Raw genomic sequence first — 20,450 nt, forward strand, 5'->3', positions numbered from 1 at the left:
TATGCAACATACAAATATCTGTGCATAAGGTCGCTAAGCTATCAAGAACCTTGATTCCAATAAAGCAACTGGTCCTGATGGCATTCCAATTATAGTGCTGAAAAAGCTTCAACCAGAATTGCCCCCATACTTACAAAACTGTTTAAGCGTTGCCTTAAGGAGAAGTGCTTCCAAACACCTTAGAAAACCTCATCAGTATGTCCTGTATTAAGAATTCAGGTGATAAGTCGTCCCCCTCTCAGTACAGACCAATAAGTCTCCTGTGTGTCATGAGTAAGTTGCTGGAATCCATATTAAATAGAGAAGTAGTCAACCACCTCAGCAGAAATAACCTTCTTAGTGACATACAATATGGTTTCCATTCTGCTAGATTTACAGCAGATGTGCTAACCGTTATATCTCATAGGATTAGTGAATCTCTTGACAAAGGCTTCCTCTCTAGAGCAATTGCTCTTGACATATCAAAAGCCTTCGATAAAGTATGGAATAAGGGCCTACTTCACAAGATTTCCAGCTACGGTATAACTAGAAATGTTTTCTCGATCATTAAATCATTTCTCTCTGATAGGCTTATAAGAGTCGTGGTGTATGGGCAGAAATGAGACGTGCATAGTATTAATGCTGGAGTCCCCAAGGGGTCCATTCTGGGCCCAACTCTCTTCCTGATCTATATCAATGATCTCCCAAAACACATACTTAAATCATTCGTTGACATCTATGCTGATGAAACGACCATCTATGGCTGTAAATGACAAAGTTCTCTCTGATTCTCTCTCCTCTGATCTTGAGCACGTGGTACAGTGGGGGAAGAGGTGGATGGTTACTTTTAATGCATCTAAAACCAAGCTCCTATCTTTACATCATCAACACTCTGATCCTCATCTGGCATCAATTGAAATGGATGGCTCTCGACTAGAGGAAGCTCCATGTTTTGATAAGCTTCTGGGCTTGACCTTTATTCCTTACCTGAAATGGAACATGTACATCAAGTCTATTGCCAAGGTCGCTGGAAAAATGGTGGGATCCTTCTACCGCTCCGGAAGATATCTCACTACTGATGAAATTCTCTACTTATATAAAAGTCAAGTACGTCCAAGGATGGAGTACTGTTGCCACATCTGGGCAGGAGCTGCTAAAAACAGCCTATCCTGCCTTGACAGAGTACAAAATAGGATTCGTGGCTTAGTGGGAGATGCCCTTTTCTCTTCCCTGTAAGCTCTCTCCCACAGGAGAGACGTTGCGAGCTTTGTTTTATCGTTACTTCCATGGTAGGTGCTCGTCTGAGCTCCAATCCCTGGTCCCCCCTTGCCGATCTTTCACGAAAAACACCCGTTTAGCTGAAGCCACTGTCAAAGATTTTCCCCACTCTTTATCTGTGCCTAAACCAAAACGTAGATTCCATGAACAAAGCTTCTTTCTTAGAAGTGCATGCCTATGGAACTCTGTTCCATCTGCCTGTTTCCCACCTGACTACAACTTGAATGTCTTCAAGTCCAACATAAACAAATTCCTGATGAACTGCCCTCATAAGTAGACACTTTATCAAATCTCAACATTAACGTACTGTACACGCAATAACCCTTATCCCGGAGTGGCTTCCGTCCTTGATAAGTGGTGACCATCTTGTAAAAAAAAACAACGAAAAATAAAACAAGAAAGTTTTCAAAAACAAAAAATGTGGTTCATTTTTCTGTGTTACATAGTTTTTGATGCTTTTTAATTGATCTAAAAAAATAAGTTTTCACGAGCGGTTTACAAAAGCATTTTTACTTTCCGTTCTTTTTTTTTTTCTGGATGGGGTTTATTCAATTGCAGAACTTGTACAACATTAATAGGTGCTTCTGCAGTTTAATTTGCCGGTTTCCGTAAGTAACGCCCCCTCCCCAAATTTAACGTAAGTAACGCGCCGACATACACCGAGCAGAAGAACTGTTTAATTTTTCACAAAAATTCTGTTTACATTGGGGGCGGTGGAGGGGCAGGAGCATTGGGGAACGGGTGGTGTCGCTATCTTCACACCTGACCTTCTTTCTCATGCTATGAGACTCTTTAATCCTTTGTCCGCAACAACACGTGGTACACGCACACCCTTTCCTTACAAGCCGCAGGACTGCTCACATCGATACATAGACTAGACACACACCATTACAATCCATTACAACACGTAAACACATTGAATTCCTTTGTCTTTCTTTCTCCATTAACCGGCTTAGCTTATCTACGTTGCAGAACTGTCTAATTCTTTATCCCAACTACTACTGACTACAACACGTGTAAACTGAACTATTCTTTCTGTCAACAAGCCAGTATAATATTAACCATCCTTACACATAAAAACATTTCCAGCTACTAACCAGTTTCTCTCTTATACATGCTACTAACGAAGATGACAAATAAAGTTGCTTTTAAATGTTAAAATGAGACTCCATTTCGTTTGTCTTTGTTCTATATTTTGATGGCCCCTGAATACGTAACCTTTAACGATTTTCTTTGTTCATTTTTTTTCCTTAGCCTCTTAAAAATTACAAACTTTATCGCTAACACGTTCAATTGCTGCAGGATTTTTTCCATTTCAAAATTTGGTTTGACGTCATACTCGTAATGAACAAAACAAAGGGCATTAAAACAAACAAAAAAGAACTGCTACTTTACACTGATAAACGAAAACACATTTAATACTTTTTATTTGTTTTTATGCTACCTTTTTCAATTACTATCTCTCTGCCTTAAACGCTCACTTCAGATATTAAAAAAACAAAAACAAGGGTCAACTCGACTTCATGACGTGACGTAAATATTCTCTGCTACAAGAAATATCCCCCTCGTAAAATTATCTCACAAAAAAAGTTCTTTTCGCTGAAAAACATCAATTTTTCCCCACAGAAAATAAATAACTACTGAACATTCGAGTCCAACAAAAACGCGTTACTGGCAATTATCCATCCAAAACATTCTTCACAGAAGAAGAAGAACACACTCGAAACATTTATTTTATTCCACACCCCCCACCGAAGTAAACCAGTCAACAAAACAATTCGTCAATGACGTTTAGCAACGAGCAACTTAACGACTTCAAATTCCACCGGAATAGTTCAAATTTAAAGAAATTTTGTATAATTCTACGAAACAAATTTCGACACTGTCACTAGCATCAAACTTCGTGTTGACATACAGAGAGAGAGAGAGAGAGAGAGAGAGAGAGAGAGAGAGAGAGAGAGAGAGAGAGAGAGAGAGAGAGAGAGAGAGAGAGAGAGAGAGATTTTACAAGCACCTATCACGGACGGACATATTCAAAATCTCCACTACTTCGAATTTTCTAAAATACAACAAACCGTCCCAGACGGACACACATAAAAGAACCTTTCTTTTCTTTCAATAAACACTTTTTGTTTTCTTCCAAAAACCAATCCGACAAAGGGATATCTGTAGCAGACGAAAATTGCCACAATAACTAGCAAAGACAAAATCTTGCAACTCGAGATTCAATTCAACCATCTCCCTGGCTTGCCCAATCACAAGCCAGCTCTCAGGCACGTGACCGAGCGTATAAAACATGAAACCAGCAATGTTTCTCTCTCTCTCTCTCTCTCTCTTTCTCTCTCTCTCTCTCTCTCTCTCTCTCTCTCTCTCTCTATATATATATATATATATATATATATATATATATATATATATATATATATATATATATATAATTGCTATGTAAAGACTAAATTTAAACTTGTTCGGAAACATTATTTATTTAAGATTGTGAAATTAAAAAATAAAAATGAATGTGTCAGCTGACCGGTTTCGAAGCTCGCTCAACAGAGCTAAAATCTAGCTGAATTACGTTTTAAAAAGAAAAGGGGGGAACAATGAATCGGAGATGAAAAAGTAGGGGGGAATATATGTATTAAAAAAAGGGGGGGATGGATTAATTATTAAATAGAAACTGGATTAAGCCCTAAGAGATTCTCTTTTTGTTTGCAAAGAGAAGGTCTCAGAGTCTTAATATATATAGTTTCTAGAATTTTAAGATGGTAAAGAGAGTGCGACTTACTAAGGATGGAAAAAAAGTCCGCACTAAAATTCAAAGCGCAAATACGATTGTTTATAAGGTGCTCTCCTATAGATGAGCCATGGGTATTTTTCAAAACGTCCGAAGGTAGGTAGTTTCCATTTCGAATTTTGGATGGAACATGTTTTTTTACCCTATTATCTAATCTTTGAGACGTCCGCCCGACGTAGCGCACACCGCAGCTACATTTAAATAAATAAATAATAGAATTGTTATGGTGGGGGTGGGAGAACGTCTTTACAAATTAAAGACAAAATGGGTTTACAAGAAAAAACAACACGGGTATTTGATGCGAAGTAACATTGTTGTACGACAGAAGAAATTTGCTTGGCAAATCTTTAACTAATATTACCTAGGCAAGGTAGGCGTAGGTAGATAGGGCATTTGTCGACAGATGCCTGTTTAATTTTATTGAAATTAGAGATTTTATTTTTAATAGTATATATATATATATATATATATATATATATATATATATATATATATATATATATATATATATATATATATATATATGACGAGATCCCTGGCGACACTAGATGATCTTGCTTTTCAAATAGAGGATGGGAGAGGATGAGGCATGAGGGGACATACTGACATTTGGTCAAGGAAAAACAGATGTTTATGAGAGAAGAAATAGTGAATATTTCGATGGGAAATAAATAAATAAATATGATAATGAGATTCTCGAGTTGGCAGAAAAAGCAATACAGGGTCGTCAGCCGAAAATGTTTGACAGTCACTCATGGAGATAAATAGTTGTCGCTTATCACATCAGGGCCGGGGTGGAGTTTTTAAGAGAAAGACAAACGAAAATTTATCATGGCTGTTAAAAATCTGTTAACAACGAAGAGCTTGTTTTTAAAACCCTGTTGAGTGACATGGTCGACCTGGAGGTGACTAATAGCTTCTAATGACATGATAAGTAACACCTCAGTGCAATGAGGGTTAAAAAATGGGGATAGATAAAGCCGAAAGGAGGAGTAGAAATCAGGGAAATAGAGAGAGGGAGAGGAAGGGAAAGAAAGAAAGAATAACTCCAAAAAGGTGGACGGAGGAATTACTGATTTGATAAAAACAAGACACTTGGCTAATTGGTATTTTTTTTTTCGCTGATCCCTTCCCGTGGACTGACGGTAGATGAAGAACGGAGAACTTGATAAAAGAAACAAAACTGCCAGCCCCCTAAGTTGCATGACTAGGCTAGTGTGTAACTATTATATTGTAAAGTTTTCCGACATCTTTTTTGTTTATTAAATTGTCAGGTGAAAGTAATGAATAGTTACAAAACACCCGCCAGCCCAGTAACATAAGTGCATAAGTACCAATAAAGTGATTTTTAATATCGTATTCAGCTAAATCCATAACAAGCGGCACTTGAATGTATGGTTTATTTTATTGTCGCTACACCGTAATCACGTGATTAAAATTTTAGCAGAGGAAAAATTGGGAGACAAAAGGGTCAGGAGAACCTTTTGTTGTTCTAACTTAGCAACTCGGCAGTACTTGTGTTTCAAACTTAAAAAAAATAACGGCGCCTGCTGGTTATATGTGTGTTAATTCAATGCTGTGTCATTTGATGTGTCACGTGACCTAAATTGTTCGAGGCCAAAAATTTGGGATTCTTTACGTACACTAGCACCAATATTTCAAAATAAAATAAAGAAATATTTTTCGTGTTTTTTAAATGTGATTTATATATTTTTTTACAACAAAAAATTGGGGCATTCCGGCATATATCTCGAGACATTTCATTCTTGTATTACTCCGCCTGTTTTCTTGACGGTGGTAGCTGATTTCGCGTCCCTGACGAAACATCTTTTGGGGAATTAATTTCTCCGTCAAGGAACGAATATTTGGTAAATTTTTACTTTGTTTCTACCATTTTCCTTTAAAATGACGACTTTGACAGGTTTTCTGGTATCCTGAAAACGAATATCACATTTAAATTTTCAGCAGCTAAGTAGTTTTCCGGATATTAAACAGTATAATTCTATATATTATAGCGATTGGCCAGCTTCATACGCACGTACACCTGTAATTTTTTGAAGTTGCGTTTACATGAACAAGCGCAAATTCATGCAGTCATGCACACCTGCTGGCGACCAGCTATAATATATGAAATTACATTGCATAATATTCGGAAAACGACTTATTTGCGGAAAATTTAAATGCAATATTCATTTACAACATACCCGAAAACTTTTAAAAGTCATCATTTTATAGGAAGATGTTAAGGTGGAAACCAAGTAAAAATTTACCGAGTATTCTTCCAGCACAAAGATACATATATTTCTTTAAAGATAATATACTTCTACTTGCTTATACAGCATAATCACGTTGACACACCGGTTCTCATTAGATCACCGAAATTAAGCGACGTTGAGCTTGCTTAGTATCAGATGGGTGACCATTTGGGAATTCTCGGTATTGTTCCCAATCATCCTGAATATATATAGAGAGATGAGTATTGGCTGAAGAGAGCTTGATATGGGTATCTAAAACGGTCCTAATTATCGGGTTTGAAACCGACAGTACCAATGACTTGTCTCATCTAAAAACTTTCTGTGAACAATATATATATATATATATATATATATATATATATATATATATATATATATATATATATATATATATATATATACTTGTCTGGTATTTAACAATGTCGACTCAGGAGAAGTGTAGTTGGAGATTGTGCACCTCTTGCCACAAAAATTTAAGGTAAATGTTACCTTACGCCAAAACAGAACACCGACAACTCTAATTTGTTTTTTAGGGGTATTCGAGGTCGCTGACAACGAATCTGATAATCAAACCCGCCGCAAATTTACTGTTTGCATGGTATGAACCCCTAGACCTTGGGACTATTTTGTGCCATTTCACCGCCTTCAGTAGTGTTTTTCTTACATGATACGTTCGCGTGCGAACGGGCGTAGTGGGGCGTCTTATCACATCGCGTAGACATCTTTAAGCGGTCATTTCAAATAAAATTTATAAAAAAATGTGGTTTATTTATTTCTTTTTTTTTTTTTGTCTTACGTAGTTTTAATGCTTTTTATTTGATCTAAAAAGATGTTTTCACGAGCGGTTTACGAAAACATAACCACCAAACATATTTGTATGGTTTTTCTTCTTTTTGGGGGTGGGGGTATTCAATTATAGGACTTATGTAGTTTAACAGGTGCTTCTGCAGTTTAATTAACCGTTTTTCCGTAAGTAATGTGCCGACACTTACCATTTCACAAAATTCTATTTACATTGCGGAAGGAGGGGGGGTAAATGTCGGCACATTACTTACGGAACAACAATTAATTAAACTGTAGGAGCACCTGTTAATGGAATACCCCCCTCATAAAAAGAACGAAAAACAAAAAAAAAAAATGTGTTTAGTGGTTATGTTTTTGCAAACCGCCCGTAAAAACTTTATTTTTTGAAAAATTAAAAAAACATTTAAAAAACATTTTTTTAAAAAACGTTCTTATTTGAAAGATTCCTACGGTAAAACGGTAAATTTGCGGCAGGTTTCATTATCAGATTCGTTGTCAGCGACCTCGAATACCCCTAAAAAACAAATTAGAGTGGTCGGTGTTCTGTTGTAGCATGAGGTAACATTTACCAAATTTAATGCGCAGGCACCCGTACATGGGTATCCATAGTCTGTCGAGACTGAAAGGACCTTTGCCTTTTTATTTCTGCGTGAACAAAAGTGACAAAATAGTATTGGTGGGGTCTGCCTTTTCGCCGGAATCCATAGGACGGGAATATGTTTAAGCACGGTTGCAATATGCAACAAACTGTGGAATTTCCACAGGCTTTACTAATCTGCGATAAAGACGAACATTCCTTGAGATACGACTTCTTATGCAATTTTACAGTAGATGCATTTTTCTTTCTTTTTTCCTTGGGTTTTAAACTAAGAACAATCTAAAGAAAAAAATAACAGTCGAACACCCTACATCTTATTAACCCCCTTACCTCGCGACAGTGATTCTGGTTTTTAAATACTTGTTTAACTCTCCTTGCCCATCTGCACAATTTAAACATCTGATAAACCCACAATTTTTCTGGTTGTAATCAATACTGCCATACCCTTCCTTCTTTCTGGCAAATAAAAAAGGAATGCTGGATACATGTATCAACGCCCAACGCCATCTGCTTACAACGACTCGCATCCTATTTGTGAGCAAAGGACACAACCCATAAACCCCTACCCATCGCCGCCATCTTTAATATAACAACTACTTTGTTATCATTCACTCCACCATTACATGTACTAAAATTGCTAAAACTTAAATTCTCATTCCGCAGTACCAGTGTTGAGAATAAAGCGCCGAAATTTGCTGGCACGGTACCTCCCTGATGATGAAATTAACCTAGTGCAGCTGCCGACTAAGAAGCACCACGTCTAAGCAAACTAATTCCCCATCTCGCTGTTATTGCGACAGCAGACGACAAAAACCAACTGAAGAAGCTCTCGCTCCTAGTAAGTAATCATTTTGTATTATCCTTTAATGCGAAAAATTATATACTATGGTATAAAAAAGTGCTAAATGATACTATTATAATGGCATGAATTATTCAAAACTAGCGGGGCATGTGGAAATTCCACGGCAGCATCTTTCATATATAATATATTGCTGTTGGTCATTCTATGAACGTTCAGCGTAAATGGAGACCCCACGGTATTATTGTAGCCCTTTTGTTAAAACTGTAAAAATATTTATCTTATAATCTTGTTAATGCAGTGTCAGAATATATCTTTCCAATATCCTTATAAGCGTCTCTGACATATTTCCCTTGTATGGGCGCCTGGCGCGCACGGAAAGTCCACGATATCATTATACCATCTTTAGACAGAACAGTTACTACTAAGGTATATTTTAGTTTCACGTACGGCCCAAAAGCGACATAATTTATAATCTGGAAACCGTGACACACGTACGTACGTACATTAAAGGTACTACGGTATTAACATATAAAATAAATGCACAAGGAATTAGTTAAAAACAATCTGTTTTGCTTAATCTACCATTTGTAACCTACGTTAGAAAATATGTGGTGCTTATTCAGATTGGCACTTACAGTAATAAACAAAAATGAAGAAAAACTTTTATGTTGTACCTACTTGTCACGGAACGAAGATTGCATATTCCAAAAATCACGAAAATTGATCAAGTTGGTTTTATTTTTATTTGCTAAAAACAAATCTGCAATTTTTTATCGATAAGTAACAGACAAAGCCATGTTTCTGTAGAGAACATAATAAGGGGAGGTAATCAATGATTATTTTGACAGTTTCCACGTGCATTAGTGTTATTTGCCCTTGTCCATCGATTCATCGATTCATTGATTTCATTGATTTCATTTATTTCACCCTCATGAAAACAGAGTAAAATTTGATTTTCTTGAAAAAAAAAATTATTCGATCAAATTAGAATTTTTTCATCTTCGTCCTGTCACTGGTACAGACATCATACAGAGATTTTTGTGTTTAAATTTTTTTTAAATGCCGCCATAATTGCCATCTGAATAAGCACCAAATATTTAAAATAAGTTATAAATTAAAAAAAAAATGTAAAATGGTCGATCATAGTCGATGACAGCCCGAAGTTTTTCCTTATTTACTACACGGAGATGTTGGGGAGGGCGCCACTATTTCTCAGCATTACTTCTTTTATATTTGATCCCTGACATATAATAATACTGAGTATTTAGCGGCGGGGGCAGGAGGTGGAGAGGTACTATTTTTAATGATCTTTGTTATGTCTCTATCTAGGATTGAACATAAACATATGGCGTAACATAAAGAGTATTCGTTAATGGACCAGAAGATCAGGGTGCCATCTTCGGTTGATTCATAGCAAAGACTTAATAAACGGTACTCGCTTCTCCCTTGCTAAACAATCGACTGTACAAGATTGAGATCAAAAGTGAAGAGAGTAACCTTTAAACAAGTAACGCCCTTCCATATACATTGGCGTAGTAGTTAATTAAAAAGGAAGGAGAGCTATTTTCGCCCATTTTATTTACTTTTTTATTTTATCATTTTATTTTTATTGTAATTTTGATTTATTTTTGTGTCTTTCAGGTATCCTATTTATTCGTTCAAAATATTTATTCGTCAAAAATGATATTTATTCATCCAAAATAATATTTATTCCTTGTGACGATTTCTTGTAAACACCTTTTTTTATTTTATTTATTTATTTTTTTAATATAACGCTTGCTGTTTCCAAGTGCGTTTAGGAAACACGAAGACTGACCGATATGGACGCGTTTTCTTATTCATAGTTTTTTGTTTTTGCATTCATTTTGTTGTGGATTTTTTCTTTTTTTAAAATCCCGTTTACTGCCACCATGCAATGGTTTTGTGTTATATTTGGATGATAACAGATATACATTAGTAATAGAGACACAAGTCAGGATTTGATTTGAAATACAGCCATGTGTATCACTTTTATTCAAGGAAGTGGTGGGTGACGGAAGTGCCAATATATTTATCTTTTTTTTAAAAAGGGAACATCTAAGGGGAATAACTCATGCTATGGCAGTAACTAGTTTAGAGAACAGACCGTGCCCCCCCCCCCCGCTATATTGGCATTTTATTATATTTTATTATTCATTCTTTTGATATATTGCAAAATGTATACACAAAATAAATCAAGGCCTTCTTGCTTGGAACAAAGTGTAGTATCTGTTTTTATTTATTCATTTTGCTCTTAGTGCTGGGTTTTAAAGCATTATAGTTTGTCACGAGAAATTCCCTCTATTTAGCTGCTTTTAAGCATTTTTCTTCTGTCTCTTTTATGCAACCCTTTTGTAGTTTGTATGGACAACACTTGTGTTTACTTTCTTTTTGCAGATATTGAAATTTCAGGCTTTACTTAAATAGATGACAGCTTTCAGAGAGACTGACACACGTCAAACGGTCTCCTGGAGCCTGAATTGAAGGGTTTGAGCTGGGGGTTCTGATGAGTGATGCAGGAAGGACCAGTCGGTGTTCTGGTGTAGTGTTAAACCTGGGATCTGGCTTTAGAAGGAGCATCCGTTTTATATGACAAAAAGAGCATTCAAATCATCTTGAATAAAGATGGAGAGGGGGACACAGCAAAATTCAAGAATTCAAGTTGACAATACAAAAATTATACAACATGAGAATAATATTAAAAAAATAAAAATTCTTGAAGTGTTATATATTAGAACCCTTCAACCCACTATAAATGATATCGCATTCGAGAAAAACAGTAACGTTCTAAAATGTCTTGCGTAGTTCGTATTGGACCGATTTTGTTAACGGCGTCCACAAACCTGCTGATTTTAATACTCGAATTTTTAATCGACCTATATTTTTAATCGACTTTTCATCGACTATATATTTTAACTCATTGCCGTTTACTGTATATCTTAGTTTTCACTTTTAATTCTCATTTTCGATCCTTCGCACGTTTACTTTAACACTTGATAATGATTCGTGGAGGAGTCGAAAGCGCTCGTGACAGCAACAATTATGGAACTTTTATTAATATTTTTGATTTTGATACAAAAAAGATTATACGGAAAATCGAAACATTAAAAAAAAAGAATCATAAAGCAAAGTGTCTCCGTTGCATTTAATAATATTTGCTTGAATGAAAAAATGCTGCCTAAATATATATATATAAGTAAATTTTTGGTACAGCAGAATGGAAGGAGAAATTTCAGAGGAAACATAATTTAATTTAAATACCAAAAAAAAACAAGAAATGGGCAGGTGAAATTAAAATTTTCCCTAAGGCCTTATCGTCTGACCCTCTAAGAGGAAACGTCAGAATGATAGATTAAAAAAAAAAAAAAAAAAAAAAAAAAAAAATATATATATATATATATATAAGACCCTTTTATAAGCAGAGATTTTTAGTAAAGGGTTCAGTATTTGTGCAAGTTTGATATGAAATAATTTCTCTACTTTTCTCGATTATATATATATATATATATATATATATATATATATATATATATATATATATATAGTAATTTATAAAATATATATGGCGATTAAGCTACACTGAATATTCGGCGTTTCATCCACTCTAGGATTCGTCAGGCTTATGCGCCTAAGCCTGAGGAGTCCTAGAGTGGATGAAACGCCGAATATTCAGTGTAGCTTAATCGCCATATATATTTTATAAATTACTAACTAGCTCTACCTACGTATTGAGCAATTTTGAAGTAAATACTTAAACTTTACGCATAAATCTATACTTTCGTATATTAATTTTATGTGAGTAAATGAAGTAGTTATATATATATATATATATATATATATATATATATATATATATATATGTGTGTGTGTGTGTGTGTATGTAGGAGAATAAAAAATTTAAGATTGTAAATTATATTTTACATGAATTTATTGTTTGACAGAATACTCAAATAAGATATATATGCATGCATATATATATATGTAGAAAAAATAAAAAGGAACAAACCGTATTATGTGTTCATCAACGTTTCGTCTTTATTTCGAGACTTCCTCTGGATGAATGAGATTAAGAAACCAAAAAATATACCAGTACAAAATATTTGAAAATGTTTCACGTGCACAGTGTGACGCAGTTCTATTACAAAGAAACGGAAAATTGATGTTGGAAATTCAAAAAGGAGGGGAGGGGGGCTGGCGCTGTTAAAGAGAAGGAAATTTTAGTGACGTCATATAGTCGTTAATTTAATTTAAAACTATGAACGCAAGTTTATATTCTATTGGGAAAAAGATATATCTGTTGAAATTCAAATATAAGTTTGTAACAGAAATGAAATGAGTGTTTTTTATGTAATTTATTGATTGAGATTATGTGTTAATTATTATATATATATGTGTGTGTGTTCGTCCGTCGAAACGACGAGGAACATCTGATCATCCTGTAGGGTAGAGTGGGGGAGTCATCATCGGTGAGTACGGATATGGCTGATAAGTCTAATCGTTGCTTGAAAAGTTCTATAGCAGTGGGAACAGGGTATCATAGCAAATGTCGAGAGTTTCAAAACATTGTCTTTCCTGCCCTTTCTGCGCTTCTCTGCAGTAACCTTTCAGTAGCTTTCATATTTACAGGCGGCGTCATGAACAGCGGCCCGCCACTTGACTCTATTTAAAGCTGTCTTCTCCCATGATGACGAATCAACGTTGAAGGCCTTCAGTGATGCCTTCAGAGTGTCTTTAAATTGTTTTCTTTGGCCGTCATGAGAGCGCTTGCCATGTTGGAACTCAGCAAACAGAAGCTTCTTAGGTAGTCTGTAGTCTGGTGTGCGGGCTACATAACCAGCCCAGTGAGCTGAACTTTCATCAGGATAGTTGGGATGTTTGGGAGTCCAGCCCAGCACGAGTGAGGACTTCTGTGTCTGGTATTCTTTCCTGCCAGCCTATGTCAAGCAGTTTCCTCAGTCTGGTGGTGTGGAAGTGATTTAATTTTCTAACGTGCCGTTGGTAGACAGTCCACGACTCACATCCACCCAGGTGGTGAGTATGATAGCTTTATAGACTCTGATCTTTGTCATATAGATGATGCCTCTTCTGTCCCATATATTCTTGTGGCGTCTGCCAAACGCAGCGCTTGCTGTAGCGAGTCTAGTGTTGAATTCATCGTCAATGACTACATTGCGGGAGAGCGTACTGCCAAGGTAGGTGAACTTGTCAACTGCATTGAGTCTTTGTCTCCCGATTGAAATGTTGGGTTCTGCATATGTTTTTCTCGGAGCGGGCTGATGCATCACCACAGTCTTCTTGGTATTGATTGTGAAACCAAAAATTTCACAAGCCTCTGAGAGTATGTATGCACTGTGTTGCATGCCTGCCTCAGAGGTAGCGTTAAGGGCACAATCATCAGCAAACAAACATGATCCTGAGGAGATGTGCGGAGCATTTTAAAAGTGTACTATCCCGTCCCTCTACCATCAGTGATGAGGCTATTGACCGCCTCCCCCAAATTTCCGTAAACGAGGAATTGGATGAACTCCCAACCCTCGAAGAGACTGTGAAATCAATCCATCTACTGTCCACTGGGAAAGCGCCTGGCTCAAATTCTATCCCAGCCGAAATATATAAAGAGGGCGGCAAGACCCTGACTGAAAAACTCCATCAGCTTTTCCACATCATCTGGCAGAAGGAGGCACTTCCCCAAGACTTCAAAGATGCCTCCATCATACATCTATACAAGCATAAAGGTAACCACCAGGCCTGCGACAACCACCGGGGAATATCCCTGCTATGCATTGCAGGCAAAGTACTGGCCAGAGTAATGCTGAACAGGTTCATAGTTCATCTGGAAAAAACCTCTTGCCGTAGAGCCAATGTGAATTTCGCAAGGATCGTGGTACTGCTGATATGGTGTTTGCTGCCAGGCAGCTCCAAGAAAATTGTCAAGAACAAAATGTAGACCTTTACTCCACCTATGTTGATCTGACCAAAGCCTTTGACAATGTTAGCAGAAAAGGTCTCTGGAGAATAATGGCAAAGTATGGGTGTCCGAGAAAATTCATTGCCATCATGCGTCAGTTTCATGATGGAATGATGACTAGAGTGCAAGATCGTGGGGAGACCTTTGACCCCTTTTGAAGTCACAAATGGAGTGAAACAGGGGTGTGTTTTGGCTCCCACTCTGTTCAGCCACATGTTCTCTGCGATGCTGACAGATGCCTTTAGAGACACTGACGTGGGCATTGGTGGAGCAAACAAATATAAGATGGGATTGGTGGAGCAAACAAATATAAGAAATAAATTAATGTTGAAATTTTATTAAACGTCGTTTGATCATCAAATCAATAAGAAAAATGTTTTTATTTATTGATTTAAGTTTATGTGTTTCTTTTTTATTTTTATATTTAGTTTCTATATCATAATTATTTTTTATTATTTTAATTTTTATTATTATATATTATCATTTATTATTTCTTTGTTTATTTATTTTTATTTATATAAAATATTTATTTATTTTATCCATAAAATATTTATTTAAAATTATTTATTTTTATTTATATAAAAATGAATATTTTTATTTATATAAAATATTTATTTTTATTTATAGAACAATATTTATTTATATTTGTATAAAAATATTTATTTTTATTTATATAAAATATGTATTTTTTGCGTAAAAATATTTCTTTCTTTCTATTTATGTAGATATTCCTTCATTTTATTTATATAAAATATTTGTTTCTTTTTATATTGTAAGATTATTTATTTTTATTTATATTTATTTATATGAAATACTTATTTATTTCTCACTCTCTCTCTCTCTCTATATATATATATATAAATATACATTTATTTTATTTATAGATGCACATTTATTTTTATCCATCTAAAAACATTTATTTACTTTATTTATATAAAATATTTTTATTTTACGCAAAATATTTTTATATAAATACTTCTGTATTGTATTTATATAAAATATTTATTTTATTTCGTAAAACGTTTTGCTGATTTTATTTATATAAAGTATTTTTTCAATAAAACTTTATTTACTTTTGTTTTGTAAAACTATTTACTGTTTATTTATATCAGTAATTTATTTATTTTTATTTACATATAAATATTTATGTTTATTCGTATAAGAATATTTATTCATTTTTATTTATATAAAATATTTGTTTTTATTTATGTGAAGTATTTATTTATTTTTATTTATAAAAACATTTACTTATTCTTTATTTAAAGTAAATATTCCTTTTATTTATATAAAATATTTATTTTTGTTATATAAACCTATTTATTTATTTTTGATTTATATAAAAAATTAATTTCTTTTTATTATTATAAAGTTATTTATTTATTTTGTTCACGCATTAATATTTACTTATTTTTAATCATATAAAATATGTATTTAGTTTTATTTATACAAAATATCTATTTATTTTATTTATATCAAAATATGTATTTACTTTTATATACCTAAAAATCTTTATTTATTTTTATTTTTCCAACACTATTTATTTATTTTTATTTATATAAAACTAATTATTTCTTTATTTATATGAAAATATTTATATTTATTCATATAAAAGTATGTATATTTTTATTTATATAACAGTATTTATTTATTTTTATTTATATGTAACTGTTTACATATCATTATTTATATAAAATATTGATTTTTCTTATTTATATAAAATGTTTCTTTAATTTTTATATAAATTGTTTATTTATTATTTTTATAAATATATTTTTACATAAAATATTCATTAAATCTATTTATATAAAATATTTGTTTTTATTTATATAAAAATGCTTATTTATTTTTATTCATGCAGAAAGATGTATTTATTTTATTCATAAATTTTTGTTTATATCAAAATATTTATTAATTTATTTCCATAAATATTCCATAAATATTAATGTATTTTTATTTATATTAAAATATTTATTTATTTTATAGTATTTATTTATTGTTATTTATATAAAAATTGTTTGTTATTTATATAAAATACTTTTTTGTAATTTATATACAAATATTTATTTATTTTATTTATATCAAAATATTTATTTAGTTAAAAGTTTAATGTTTCATTTCTTTATGTTATTTGTTTTGTTCCCTTTATTTTATGTACGAGATGTTTTCAATAAGTTTCCAGACTTTTTCGTATGGACACTTTTGTTGATACTCTAGTCCACTTAGAAGTAATCTTATCCGGCTGCAATGTACTCGTATCGTCCCAACAACTCCGTGAAGGCCCCATGGAAGTCTTCTCGTCTGAGCGTGTCAATAATCCTCGTCACAGCCTCTTTCATTTCCTCAATTGTCTCATGACGATAGCCTTTAAGGTTTTCCTTGAGCTTAAGTACAAAACAAACGTCACAGACGTAAGATCTAGACTATATGGAGGATGAGGAACTTTATAGATGTTCATCTTGGTCAAATAGTCTGTGACAAGGATGGATTTATAAACTTGTGCATTTACAGAAATCTTCCATATTTTCAGTTCAATGTGAATTATTGTGTGTACAGTTCCCACCCTGACATCAAACTGTGAACTTATTGTTTCTATAGACACACGATGGTCATCCATGAAATTCTTTATTTGGCCAATCAACTCTGGTGCTCTGACTTCCTTACTCCTCTCACACATATCGCCATCTCTAACAAACTTCCTGCCTTCCTTGAATCTCTTATGCTATTGAAAAACTGATGCATGCAAAATGGTTCAACAGCAGTCTGAAACATTCCATACGTTTCTGTGGCATTTTTTTCCAAGTTTAAAACAGAATTTTTGAAATTCACCAGCTGTGGAAATAAGTTTTAGCGGGATGTATTCCAATTCTTGCTCTAGCTGTTCATTTGAATCTGAATTCAGAAAAATTTGTCAGTCATCTCATATGATGTTATGTAATAAGATATTGAAATTTCAAGAGTCTACGATAATTTTAAATGTCTGTACAAAAGTCTGAAAATTTATTTAAAGCATCTCGTATTTCATTTGTATTTTCTATATTTTGCTTCTGTATCATAATTATTTTTTTTTATTTAAAATTTTTACTTATTATTATTATTATTATTATTATTATTATTATTATTTCTTTGTTTATTATTTTTATTTATATAAATATATTTCTTTATTTTTATCTATATAAAATATTTATTTATTTTAATTTATATGAAAATATTTATTTATTTTTATTGATATAAAAATATTTATTTATTTAAAAAAATTTAATGTTTATTTTCATGTTATTTGTTTTTATTTATAAGAAATATTATTGTTTTAAAATTTTTAATTTTTTTTACATTATTTTAGTTGTTTATTTTCTATTCATTTAAACAAATAATTGTTAATTGATTTGTTTATGTATTTATTTTATTTATTTATTTTTAATTGATTTTATTAATATCTTTAATTTACTTATTCGTTCATTCTTTATTAAAATGCTATTTTAATTTGATTAATTCTGTCTCATCAAAACTGTTTTTTTCCCTAATTTTAGAGTTTTAAAATGTCGGCATCCGGTCTTATTTTATTCTCGGCAATTTTCATGTGGATATCGTCCATTCCGGTTACCGGAAACAGTAAGTTGATTGGAAATTATTAAATTCTTAGAAAATATTTATTTATTAATTTTTCTGAAATTCCTCATAGATATCACCATTACAATATATATATATATATATATATATATATATATATATATATATATATATATATATATATATATATATATATTCTCCAAAAAACCCACAGTTTAAGAGATTTTCACCAGAGATTCCCGACCTTATTTTGCTTGTGAACACCTTATGGGTTATTTTATCAACTGCGAACCCCATATGTCTGGTATATATCTTCAAATGAAATAATTGTTTCTCGGTCAGTAAAACTAACAATGGACGAATTTTGTTATATTCATAAAAAAAATTATAGCATTTGGTTTATTAGGTTTGTATTTTAACATGTAATTATCTGACTCCGTAAAATGGACATTCAATTTTAAAAGAGAGAAAAGCAGCTTCATTTATTGATGGACTATAAGTGGAAAGTGTTCGTTATAGTGGTGGAGGATAATCTTCGTGAATGTGTGAGAGAAAAGTCAGCGTGGAGAGAAATAAAAAAAAAATGTTCATTTGGTTTGTACTTATCGGTTTAGGTGTAAATCAGGCAACGGTTAGTAAATGAAGGTGCTCGGCCCATAACATGGGGGCAGAGTCGGCTTCAGCCCACTAGCGTCTTCTTTCTTCTTTACATCTCTTAAGGTTTGGTGACAGAATCCGTCCTTCCGAATTCCCCTCTCGATTCCGCCTGCTGAATTCTCTCAATTCTCTCTGATTCGTAAAATCTTGGGCTTTTATATTTTTCCGGGGACTCCCAGCGGCGATGGAAGTCAACGGTTTTTTAAAAGGCACCAAAGCTTCCCATTGGTTTGGGTTTACAGTCATTCTTCTTCTTCTTCTTCTTCTTCTTTTAACCGGAAGCCCTGCGTCGAACCGGTGCGTACAAGACGGTTTTTTATTCAGTCTCTGACCGTGGATTTGTTAACATCCGGTTCGCAACCAACTCTCGTCAATACCCACAAAATACAATACAAATATGGAAAATTGCATTAAGACCTCCTCGTTAACAAAAGAAAATAATAGGTACGTGCATTTAATGGCGGAAACTGATTGGGAGGGGGGACATGGTTTTGAAAGTTGGCTTTTAATTAATTTTTTATAGGTTTCCGATTACTTGTTAATAGTATTAGAAAGATTAAAGCCTAAAGTTAATGCCTAAAAGGAAAAAATATTTTTACAAATGAAAAAAGTTATAATTAAAAATATTTTCACGGTGACATTGGAAACTGAGACGTTAAACCAAATTTTGAAGTTAAATAAATTCTATTTTTTATTTAATTATTTGTGGAATATTATCATCATCTTCTAGTTGTTGTTTCACGACGTTTCGGCCAATTGTTCCTCTGGCCGTCGTCAGGTGGTTAACTGCGACGGGATAAGAATGTCGAATTTCCAAACTGCATTCATGACAATTAGTGCCTTCAATAGTTGTTGTTGTTTCACCACGGTTTGGCCAACTAGTCCTCTGACTGGCTTTGGGTGGGATCGAAACCGCTACTTTCGGACAATGCTCATCTGAAATCGTAGACCAAAGAATCCAACCTTGATTACCCTTCGAGGCCCATTGTACAGTGGATAGAGATGCAGAATTTTTAATATTTAAACATTATATTTAATCCTAGGAGCGACATCATCATCACCATAACATACAAAGAAGTAGTTCCCATTTTCCCCTCTATTCGCCAAATACTCCCACAGTTTCCCTCTTACACCACATATTTTTACTCACACGGTACTTAAATTTAGACCCCTTCCTACATAACTGATATATCCACTATTTGACATAACATTTACCTTCCATTCTTCTATACTAAAAATACTAACGTCTCCCCATACTTGTATTGAATAAATAATGCTTCGAGAAATTAATTTTTCTTCGAGGTTTATTGATTTCATTAGCACGGATTTTAGGGTATATTTCGTAATGTTCCTTAAATATGAAAAAAAAATCATTGATAACTTCATTATTAAAAAAAAGCAAACAGAAATTCATTCACATTTTTTAGTACTTAAAACTTTATCTTTAGCAAAGGTGTTTTTTGTTTACAAAAATAATACAGCTTCACTAAATTTAGAAAAAATGTAGTGGGTTCATTATATCCTGTGATTGTTAATAAATACTGAAAATTTCGTTAAAATTGGTTAATTTACTGAATGTTGGTGATTTTGTTTTTAAATGAAAGGAGAGGTGAAAATGTCTATACATTTTAGAGATCGGCCATTCATTTTGCATGTACTTAGAAAATAAATATTTATCTCCTTTTCATGACCTCCTCCTCCACCTTAAAGATCTGTGAACACCCACGTTG

At 33.2% G+C, this 20,450-nt stretch overlaps 1 protein-coding gene across 1 annotated transcript in view; it reads left to right on the forward strand.

The window, feature by feature from the left end:
- The first annotated feature begins 8,168 nt into the window (after positions 1-8,168).
- The window catches only part of LOC145242718 (acetylcholine receptor subunit beta-type unc-29-like), a 55,888-nt gene continuing 43,606 nt past the window's right edge, over positions 8,169-20,450 (forward strand). The window contains exons 1-2 of the mRNA XM_080105861.1: positions 8,169-8,546; positions 18,024-18,105. Coding sequence (XP_079961987.1) covers positions 18,033-18,105 — 73 coding nt within the window. The 5' untranslated portion in view covers positions 8,169-8,546; positions 18,024-18,032. The remainder of the gene's footprint in view (positions 8,547-18,023; positions 18,106-20,450) is intronic.

This window comes from Euprymna scolopes, chromosome 21 (genome assembly GCF_053919585.1).
Source record: "Euprymna scolopes isolate OS-2025 chromosome 21, ASM5391958v1, whole genome shotgun sequence".
NCBI lineage: Eukaryota > Metazoa > Mollusca > Cephalopoda > Sepiida > Sepiolidae > Euprymna > Euprymna scolopes.